The 11035-nt window shown below is 46.3% G+C and overlaps 1 protein-coding gene across 1 annotated transcript; it reads right to left on the bottom strand.

Moving 5' to 3' along the window:
- Positions 1 to 1358: 1358 nt before the first annotated feature.
- LOC306803784 (uncharacterized protein) lies at positions 1359 to 9950 on the bottom strand. Its single transcript, XM_079309596.1, has 6 exons — positions 9925 to 9950; positions 4212 to 4308; positions 3338 to 3442; positions 2604 to 2708; positions 2309 to 2410; positions 1359 to 1754 (listed from the first exon to the last, which is right to left on the bottom strand). Exons 2-6 carry the CDS (start codon positions 4298 to 4300, stop codon positions 1643 to 1645), a joined length of 513 nt encoding a protein of 170 aa, XP_079165722.1. The 5' UTR covers positions 4301 to 4308; positions 9925 to 9950; the 3' UTR covers positions 1359 to 1642.
- Between the last annotated feature and the right edge of the window lie 1085 nt (positions 9951 to 11035).

The following is an 11035-nucleotide window of genomic DNA, read 5'->3' as shown; positions in this document are numbered from 1 at the left end:
AACTTTGTAGGGAAAACAAAATCTCCTTCTACTGGTGGCTGCTCCTTGTAGAGATGCTTCCCAGAATCTCCTTCCAGGAGATTCCACATCAGGAAATGTTCAACTCTTTGAATCTCAGCAGCTTCCTGAAGTTTCCAAGGGACCTCTGCTCTCACTGATCTTTTTAAATTCTTTCTGATTTCACAAAGTTCTCGGATGCTGTACTTTAGCCAGGTGGTTATTAGTGGCTTAATGAAATCCAGGCCATCAACACTCCTTCCAAAAGTATTCTAAAGGGAATCTTTCCTAGCAGAGACCTCCTATGGACCAAAATGAACAACTGGCGAGGTTTGTTCAGTTTTTCAGTAAGAGAATGGTGCTTAGGTGTGCATTTGAGTGGGAACAGCTCCTTTTGCAGGTGTCAGGTCCATCACAGATGGTGAAAAATGCAGAGCAGGATGGGCTGGGCAGGGCTGCACAGCACAACACAGCACAGGATTGCAGCTGAATATCCTTATTTTAGAGCTGCTTTCCAAAATCCACTGATTTTACAGAAAAGCTGGTGTGGCTGTGTGGACATTGCTGAAGGCTCATGGAAAAATCCAACCTGGATTTTTCCCAGGTTGTTGGCTTTCTCAGCTCTAGCTCAGACCTTTCCCAGGATGGGGATTTTTCTCAGAGACAAACAAGAGAAGGAAGAAAGAATAATACAAATTAAACACCCAGAGTTGACCACCGAGCTGTGTGAGTGTCTCATGACGTTTTGCAGAAAGCATGTTTTCAAAGAGGTGTTGCCTTCTTGGACCAATGAGTCTTTTCTACTTTGTTTTGTGCAATCTATCTTATATAAATGCCATGGCTTTCCAATAAATCTCTTCTTCCTGCTGCTTTGAAGCAGTTGTGTGTGTGTTGCTGCATTATTCACCCTTCCTAATCAGAGAGTGCCGTGGCTGTTCCACCAAAGGGGGGCAGTCTGCTGGTGTGGCATAGGGACAGCACATAAACATCATTAAATGGTGGGAACAAATTATTCCTTGTGGAGCTTTGTCTTTAGTGGCTCTGACAAAATGGGCCCCCATCTGCAGGGGCGGAATGGAGAGGAAACGACTTTTACAGCAACTATCTCTGTTGTGTAGCTCTCAGAACATTTCTCTGCCATAAGACCTAACACTTGGCTTTATTCCTGCTACATGGAGCCCTGGTTCTGACCTCTGTGCACAGCTGCACTGTAGGCACTCCCCAATCCCAGCCATGTGTCCCACCATGCTTCATGTAGGGGAATCCTGGCAAAATGCTCCTCCTCTGCATCCCTAATAATCCAAGACCTTGTAACGGATGCACCCTTATTCCAGTTTCCCAAAGAGCAGCCAAGGCACAGGAACAGGTAACCATTTTTATTTGGGATCAACAGCAGGCTGCCAGATGTCCACAGAGAGTGGAAGAGATGTGCTTCACTCAGGCTCCATCTACTGACAGCAGAACACACCCACATACAATTCACTTTGGATGATCTCAGAGGTTTCATTGGCTTTTGACTGCTTTCCAGGATTATTTTTATTTATTTGCCTATCTCAAAGTTTTTTCCTAAGCAAGAGCTTCCCAGTTTATTTTCAAGACCATGCATGTGCAAAGCTGTCTCCTTGGCTGTTTCTTTCTCTTCACCTTATTCAGAATCATCTGTATCTTCCTTCATGTCTGCAACCAGCTGCTTAGAGAAGGGGCAAATATACTGGCTGGTAATGGCAGCAGCCTCCCTGGCATCTCTGTCTGAGTTGCTGTGGGAAGGAAAAATCAGGGATAGTCCATTATTTCTGGGACTGCAGGAAGTGTGACATGGCCAAGGATGACTCCAAGGAGCAGGTGTATGACAGAGGGATCATGGCTGCCTGCTGCCAGGCACTCTACAAATGCACAGTGGTTTTTCACCCCCATTGTGGACATGAGAGGTACTGAGGGCAAGCTTATTCCTCCTGGTTACAGTGATTTAAGAGTGAGATGTCTAAGGCAAAGCTGTTGAGCATTAGGAAAAGACAATATCCAGGTGTTTGAGACAACCCATCCCGAGGGGTGTGTTTCCATCAGCAGCTGAATCCAGACAGGGTAGCAAAGGCTTTCTTTCAATTTTAACCATTAGGTCATATTTCCTAATGGGATGAATGATTGCTTCAATCCAGAATGACAACTCTTAGGAAATTATTAAGAAAATATATTATTTTCTTAGTTTTGGTATTTTTAACAACTGACTTTTCTATGTCTGTTCATAAAACTATCCTTTTGGCTTCAGTATTGTGGGGCTCAGAGTCACAGAGGTGATCAGTCTCCCACCTACCTGGTATTCAGAAAGCTCTGGTACAACCAGAGAAAGCAAAGTTCCTCAGGGTTGTTCACACCCTCTCTCCCCTGCATGTCTGTGTTGACTGGGCCAGGAGAGCTGATTTAGATAAAGAAAAGTAATAAAAAATCACCAATTATGTAACCAAGCCGCCACCACCACTGCAGAGCAGCACTTGCACCTTGTGCCTTATCTTCTGCTGTGCTCACAGACATGGCCTCAGTCACACACTGGCCCAGGGTGGCAGTGAGAGCCCTGGGTGGGGACTGGGACACCAGAGGGTTCCTCTCACCTGCGCTTGCGGCCCATGAGGTTTTGGATGAATTTCTGAACCTGGGCGTTGCCCCTCATCTTGCTGTACTCACTGGTGAACAGCCCATCTGAGTGCCTCTGGGACCTGTGTGGGGATGTGAAAAAAGAGGTTCACTTTCCTGGTAGAGTTTTAAAGGTTTAATAAAACTCAGTAAGAGACAAACAATAAAGCAAAAGGTTATAATGGCTGAGTGCTTGGCATTCAGCCAAGAGCACACCTGCTGTTTTTGACACAGTCTTTAAATTCATCAGCCTGTTGCACATTCAGAGACCTATCACACATTTTCAAACTTTTCTATAAACTATTTTTTATATTTAAGGATTTATTTTACGTTGCCACTCCTTGAGTCTTCCTTTTTAGAGCATGAGTGTTCCTTGGCTGCGGCTTTAATTTATTTTTTTTATCAGCCATAATTTGTGCTGTGGTCTTCAATTTCTACAGGTGCTCGGTGCTCAGTATATCAGCAGCAGGTGTCTTCACTGGGTGTTATCCAACCAAGCAGGTAGTTTACTTACCACAAAGACTTTATTAGTCTATGTCACTCTTGAAGAAAACTAGATCTTAAAAACCATTTAAACACCAAACATATCGAGGCTGTGCCTCTCCTCCCACCACGCTGGGGCCCTGCACCCCTCCCCTGCCCCTGCCATGTGCAGCTGGAGCGCTCAGCTCCACGGGCAGCCCCTCAGGAGGCTGGTGTGGCTGGTCCTCACCTGTCCTTGAGCCCCACCAGGTGCTTGACCAGCTGCTGCACGTAGGCATTGCCGTTCATCTTGCTGAGCTCGCTGTGGAAGAGCCCGTCCGCGTGGCGCTCCGTCCTGCGGGTGGGAACAGGGAAGGGGCCAAAAGGAATGGTTGGGAAACACAGCAACAGGCATTAAACACTGCTGCCTCAAAGCAAGATAGTCCCCAATACACATGGGTAAGAATTCGTGCTGCTTTGGCAAAGTTTCACAAAAAAAAAAAAGGGAAAAAAAGGGAGTTTTAAAAATATCTTTATTAAACATCACGCAGGAAAACAACCTGCCCTTGCTTTTACTGATGTAATCACCTTGCCACAAGATGTGAGAAGGTGGGGTTATTGATGATTCAGCACAGAAGAGCAGGGAAAGAGCCTGGAGAAGTAATAAATAAACATCAGAGACACAAAGCTGAAGAGCATTTAGAAAAGGGCAGCAAAGACCAGCCCTTGCAGGCAACTCCCTTGTTGAACTTGGTGAACTTACAGGGTTGGCTATTTCTGGTTATGTTTTTATGGGACCAGGCTATTGGAAACAGAATCTCTCACCTTTATCAGTCTGTGTAAGTGCACAGGATAAAAACAGACCCAAAAGTGTCTTTGCAACTGTGTTTTGTTTTGGGGTCACAAATTTTCTCCCAAATTAAACAAATTAACATTCCCATTCTTAAGCAAGGAAAAACCATTTACAGTATTTTCACGCATTTAACTGAATCTGTTCAGGGAACAAGAAGATCCACAAGCAAGCAGATGCAAGGAAGGCAGCTAAAAGGCTGTGTTTTCAGCTAGCAGGCTCTTTGAACAAAAACCACGGAGAAAATTAAAGCAGAGTCCCAAGAAATGCTTACCTCTCCCGGGATGACAGAGATGCTGAGAAGTGGGACAGAACAATAATGGGAATGATAACTTGCCACAGAGTTGTCATCATGGAAACCATGTTCTCTCCTAAAATAAAGCATGAAGTTTTGTGAGGAGCAGGACAGTGTCCTTGGTGTGTGTCTGGTGCAGTTCACATGTCTCACAGAGACAGGGCTGTGGAAACACCACCACTGTAACTAAATAAGGCAGGAATTCCTGCCAGCAGAGATAAACACCTGGACACATCTGCAAAAGGCTTTCAGACAAAAAAATTACATGTGCTAAATAAAATTCATTCACATATAGAGGAAGGGCTCATGTATGTGCCCATATCCACCTATCCTCTGACCTTTCAAGAAGGAAAAATTAAATAACACAGATTTGCAGTCACAGCAACTTGTTTTCTTACTGAAATAAAAAGAAAAGCACATTTTGATTATCACCAGCCATGGCATGTTTCCCCCATTTATTCCCAATTTGTTTCCTGCTTTATTCCCAGGTCCTCACTCTTCTTCAAGGATCGCAGAGCAGCTCTACCTGCAATTTATAATACAGTCCCTTTTTTTTTTTTTTTTTTTTTTGCCTTCCTCCTGCAAGGAAATAAACCATCATCACTGTCCTGCAATCTCAAGATGGCACTTGCTAACCCCAAATCAAAGTCCTCCCACTTGGTTTTTACTTGATTCTGAAGCTAAACAATACAAAGAACATGAAAGGGCTGTCTGAGAATTCTGAACACTTTCTAGCCACCCTTCTGGGACTCTTTGCTGCTCTGGAGGTGCTGCAAGATTAGAAGAGGCACAAAGAGAAGGACAAGAGTGAGGGATTTATACAGAAATGTATTCACTGTAAACCACAGGGCAAATATTTAATGGGGGATGCAGAGCAAACAGATGAGAAGATGAAGGAACCATAAGCTTAATCTCACACACACTTTGAGCTTTAGTGTTGTGTTTTCCTGCCTAATCCAGCTTTGAGGGGACAGAATAGTAAAACATGAAGGACATTCCAAAGATCAGCATCTTCCTGGACTGCAAACAAGGCAGACTCCACAGTTCTGGGATGCAGGAGGAGCAGAAAACAGCCCCCAAAACCAGAGCATCCTCGGGCAAGGGGAGCCTGAATCCTGAGCCTGTTCTTCTGCACAACAGCTGTCACACAATCCCTTGACCCCAGGATCTCACCTCAGCATTTAGCCTCCCCTGGGCTGGCGTTTCTCTGGGAGCACCATATTTAGGAGACCATTTTAAACCCCATCTCCAGAATTTCCCCTCTCTTTATAACCTTTCTAGCTGCTAATCTGGTGATCAACTTCTCTCTTCTCTTTCTGAATTTTGTCTCCCCTGGGTAGACTATATTTCCCTGCTGAAATACCCAGGAGCAGTGATGCTGTTGGGGAACTTCTATCTATCAATAACGATTGCATTGTTTTTTTTAAAATTAGTCAGACCATAAGCAGGTAGATCTCCAGTTTCATCACTGTTTAACCTTCTCAGGATACTTCCAAGCTTTTCATTTCCTCCCCACTGATGCTGGCTGTAAATGGCTGCGAACTCTTTGGCCAGCTGGGACCTTCAGCTGAAAGCATTATGCCCCAAGCCAGCCTGAGCAGGGGAACCCCCCATATTCCAGCACTGCTGCTCAGAACAGGGATGGCCTCACAGCAATGGCTCAGCTCTGAAATCCATCCCAAGAGTGAGAGAGGGGGGAAGGCAGCCCGTGCAGCCCCCCCACTCCAGCTGGACTCACCAAGCCTGGTCGCTCCCAGCTCCCAGCTGATGCTCCACTGCCTGCTCCTCTCAGGGACCCCTATATATCTGCAGCCTTATCAGAAGCAATTATTTGGGTAAAGATATGGATATGAGCAATAGTGATTAACAGCAAATAATGCAGCGAGGTTGGAATGTCCTTTTAATTACCTGGTCGGGTCATTCACAGCAATTTGATGGAATATTTCTGCTGATGGATAATAATTTCTGCTTCTGCCTATAATGACATTTGTTGGGCAAACATCCTTGTACCAATTGATTCACTACCATTATTTCCTGCCTTTAATTACCTCTTCATAGGAGTTTAATCTTCTGTTCTTGTCATTTCATCCTGGCTTGGGCTATGTTTGCAATTGCCAGGATCTGTCAGTGAGTCTCTGTGTGTACCAGTGATTTGGCTGAATGACACTTTTTTAGGGCAAGCATTGCCTGATCAGTAGGATCAGGGCTGACTTTTCCATGAGGGGACAACACCTTTTGATCTGTGGTATCAACTGGGAAAGGTTTGCTGAATACAATTTCTATCACAGCACCTAAAATCCAGCATACTTATACATGCATGGAAAACATCCTGAATACAATCCCTGCCATTGCTGAGGTCTGGTTGGTCTCAAATACTGCAGCTAAAGGTGACATGGAAATAAAGGAAGAAAATAGGATTACCCTTTCTCTCCTTCTTTATATGGTATAAAGTAGCTTGGAAGGAATAAGCACCATTAAATATTTTTTTTTCATCTTCCAACTGGAGAAATGCGAGCTATATTACACTCTTTATCTGCTTATCTTTCTTTTTCCTTGGAAAAGCAGAGGGTGTCCTCATGACTAGAGGACTGGGAGGGACAAGATTTTCCCCACCATCTTTCACTTGGAAGAATGCCCCAGGGCCTGATCAGCAGAACCTCAGCCCTCCACCCTGTGAGTGCAGGCTGCAGCCAGAGCCCTGCAACAGAGACAGGGGAAAACAGCAGGGACACTCCAGGTCTCATTCCCGCGCTGGAGACATGCCATGGTCAGTGCTAGGACAGGGGAACCCATTTCCTCCTCCTGCACCTGCTCTGGTCCAGGTATTTCCTAACCCATCTCCTCTCCTCTCCTTTCTCCAGTAGCAGCCTTCTGCCTCTGCTTCTGCCTGCAGCAGTGGTAGCAGCTTCAGGTTCATAAAAGAAGCTGAACAACATGTAGGGAGGTAAAAATTACTAATGTGATTTTCCTTCCTTTGCAAACAATCTCAGTAGGTCAGAAATGCCTCCAAGCTCTGGGGAAACTCAGTTTGCCATGAGAATCTGGATGAGGTTGGAATGACAAAGTGGCCCCACGATGGCAGCAGAGGGTGTATAACAGGACACTAAAAGGTTCTGGCAACTGGAAGAACATGAAATAGTAACCTGATTAACTACTTTGCAATAAAAAAAATGTGGTTTGCCTCCAGCAGCAGGGGCAGAGTGAAAAGGTGATGGGGTAGAAAATGGTGTGTTTGTGCCCAGCACTGCTGCAACTTAATGCAGGTGACAAATGTGGGCTCGAGTTCCAGTGCAGCTCTGGAAGACCCTGATGAGGAAATTCAGGGCCATGAAGAGACCTCAAAAACGTTTTCAATCTGAAATTTATTACTGAATAAACCAGAGGCCAAGCCAATTCCTCAGTCCTGAAGCATCTGATTCTCCTTAACCAGAATTTACATCAAACTCTTATCAGGAGGCATTATGGAAATAGAAGTGATAAAGAATCCTGCCTAACAATATCAGTTGAAAGGAGCTTTGTGAATTTGCACCTTGCTTCCCCCATTCTCCATTTGTGTGAACACTCCAGGTCCCAGCAGGGGAGTGGAGATTCCCCTTACCTGCATTCAGCATGCACAAAGCAGGATTAAACCCCCCATTTAGATGGAATCTATAACCTGTTATCTATGTGCAGCATCACTGCAGAGAAAAGCTTTCAGCTATTTTATAGCTCTAAGAATGACAGAAATGACTGGCCTCACCTGATCCCTGCTCCTGTACCACTGCCACACCTGGAGGTGCAGGAAGCCAGGGCTGGACTGATCCCAGCCCCTGGCTGCCTTGACTGACCTGTCCATGGCACATAACTGTTTTACAGGATTTTAGGAAAGTGCCACAAACAGGTGACACCAAGGAGTGCTGAGGCTGTGCACACACACTCCTTGCAGACAGCAGGGAGAAGTGCCACAGGATGAGATGGAGAAGGGATCTGTGAGCTTTGGGGCCATCACTGAGCTGCTTTGGGGACGCTGCCAGACATAAAGCCATCAGGATCTTTGTGCAGTCACTTGTGCTTAGGCTTGACACCGACTGACATGCCCAGCGTGGAGAGACCTGTGATGGGATGCATTAAGTAAATCCAGTAGCCATGGGTGCCAGGGCTATTCCCAGGAGCCATGCTGATGCCTGGGGACACCCTCGTGCCCACAGAGAGCAAAGATTATGAAACACGGGGCCACAGCCCTTCAACACCCAGGCTCTGATTACTGCTCTGGCTCAAAGGCATCACAGCTGAGAATGGAACTGAGCAAGGTCTTTTTATTCCTATTTACAGTGGGAGGGGTCACCGAATCTGCAGTGTGAAAGGCAGCATCTTAGAACCACATTAAATGCTTTAGCCCCAAATTGGCAATATTTGAGAGAACTTGTGAGCCTGGCCTTTTTGATGTGGAGGTAAAGACAAGAAACTGAATTTTAGAAAAGAGAGGATTTAATCACAGAGCTACATATCCTGGCCCACAGCACAGGGAGGATGCAGGCAGACTCTCCATAATCAGCACTTAAAGCTCTGGGGGGTCATTCTGAGTTCTAAAGGGGAGAAATTCCCATTTACCCTTCAAAATAATTGATGCAGGAGATCAGTAAAGATTTTTCCCTGGAGAAGTAGTGTGGATGCATTCAGAGTTCCCCTGCAGAGAGCATTAAGAACAGGCTGGATAAATGCTGCTATTGTCACATGAGCATCCTTGCTCCTGCCTTAGAAAAGGAAAGACTATCCAGCCTTTGGGGTTACTGTTTATTCAGGGCAGTCCTTACAAAGTTTGCCCAATCCTTGCCTCCCTGTCCCCAGAACTCAGACCCCAGGATCTGCTGAAGCTGATCTTCTCCCTGGAGATACCTTGACTGCCCAAAACACATCCCAAAATCTTACAGCCATGCTTTGCACCATAGCTTTGGGATGGCAAAATTCGCAAGGGTCAAGCCAGGCCAAGAAGTCTGTGGGAGGACCACAGCATGCCCCACATACATCCAGCAATGGTGTCCCCAGTCCTGATGGAGCTGTCCAGCTGCAGCTGACCTTTGGGGAGCCAGCACAGGCTGTGCCCCATGCAATGGCAGCACCAGCCCATGGCAGGGGAGTTTATTGAGGTCAGATGGTACTAGGAACTGCACGGCTAAATCCTTCCTACGTAAAGTACCCTTTAATCAGCTTACAGGGTGCTCAGGAACTTCTACCTCCCCCATTCCTTTTTCCCCTTCCTGTGTCTGTGTGAGGCCATGTGGGCAGTGGGGATTGTCTCTGGTGTGTTTGCAGGTGAGCCTGGCCCACGTCACTGCAATGACAGTGATACTGCTCCAGCTGAGAGCACATTGGAGGCCATTCCTTACATCACTCCCAGGTCTGTAAGAGAAAGGACCCTAATTGGTATAAGGGGATTGGAGGATTTAGCCTTTTAAATGCTCCTTTCTTGCACAGGATGCTTTCAGGAGTGGTTTTAATCTTTACCACCTGATTTCATGATTTTGGTTGCAAGAGTGAAGAGTGGGAGGGAAGAAAGAGGCAAGCAGGGCAGCCCAGCTGGGCTTGGAAGAAGAAGGAAAATCACAGTCCCATGTGGTCATGGAACCTCAGAAAAACACCCCAGTCTCAAAGGGGGAAATTAAGCTAAGAAGGTGTGTAGATCCAGGATATGTGTGTCTGTCTTTCTAACTACCTGCTCCTGAGGTGGCTTGGATTGCCCGTGTCTCTCCCCTGCTGTGTTTGACTAAAACATGTGGCACCTTTCTGGATTTGCACCTGTTAAAAAAAAAAACCAAAACTAACAGGTGTGAGGGACAAAAGCACAAAATGTCACATACCTGGAGTTGTGCCTGCTTGGTCTGAAGTCAGGAGGGAAGGTGCTGGACACACATCCATGACATCCATGGCTGGCAGCATTATCCAGGGGCAAGGACAGCAAAAACATTTGCTGGGAGCTCTGGGTTGTGCTGGAGCCAACCTCAGTCATTTTGGTCAAAGTTGTACTGGCTTCCTGCCAAACTCTTGGGTGAAATCTGCAGTAAACCCCAGCTCTTTTGAAGTAAAAGATTAAATATTAGGTTTTTGGCTTATACTGGAAAAAAAGAAAAAGTCCTCATGCTTAAAATAGTTTGGTAAGAATTTGGAAGAGCAAGGGAAAAAGTATCCTGTTGGTGCAGGAGTGGTACCTTGGGCGCTGGCAGGGTGCCTTGGCTGTCCTGAATACAGGATGAGAGGTGCTTTGCAAGTGAGAACACCCCTCTGAAGCAGGGATAGCTGCTAAGCCAGAGGGTTCCTGGGGTGCCTTCCTAGGGATGCTCTACCTGGGGATGCTGGATGAGCCAGGCCCATCCTGCAGCAGGAGCACCTGTGGCAAGCCTTGAATCTAGAAGAGCTGCCATGAGGCTCTTCCCTCCTGCAAACAAATCATAGGATCATGGAATCATTGAGGTTGGAAAGCACCTCCAAGACCATCAGGTCCAACCTGTGCCTGACCCCTGCCTTGTCACCCAGCCCAGAGCACTGAGTGCCATGTCCAGTTTTTCCTTGGACACTTCCAGAGATGGGGACTCCACCACCTCCTGGGCAGCTCCTTCCATTGCCTGACCACCTTTTTCAAGAGGAAATTCTTCCTGAGAAGAAATTCTTCTTGCCTGCTTGGGAATGGGTACTGTAGGGGGAAAGAAGGGTTGTTTTTACTGTGGCTGGCACTGTGATCCAGAAAAGGAAAAGCCAAGCTCAGGGCACAGTCTTTTTACAGGAAGAAGGGAACTCTGTTTTCCCAACATATGAGTGCATCATGTCTC

The sequence above is a fragment of the Erithacus rubecula genome (assembly GCF_903797595.1).
Source record: "Erithacus rubecula genome assembly, chromosome: 6".
NCBI classification, from domain to species: Eukaryota; Metazoa; Chordata; class Aves; order Passeriformes; family Muscicapidae; genus Erithacus; species Erithacus rubecula.
The sequence above is the reverse complement of the archived record's forward strand: the minus strand, read 5'-3'. Positions and strand labels throughout refer to the sequence as shown.

What these genes read in the sequence shown, in the direction of transcription:
- LOC306803784 (XM_079309596.1), bottom strand. Translation starts at nt 4,300, where the DNA reads ATGGTTTCCATGATGACAACTCTGTGGCAAGTTATCATTCCCATTATT. An exon ending in CTGGTGGGGCTCAAGGACAG is followed by an intron (nt 2,709 to 3,337) that starts GTGAGGACCAGC and finishes ATCCCCACACAG; the next exon opens with GTCCCAGAGGCACTCAGATG. An exon ending in CAGAGCTTTCTGAATACCAG is followed by an intron (nt 1,755 to 2,308) that starts GTAGGTGGGAGA and finishes TCCTTCCCACAG; the next exon opens with CAACTCAGACAGAGATGCCA.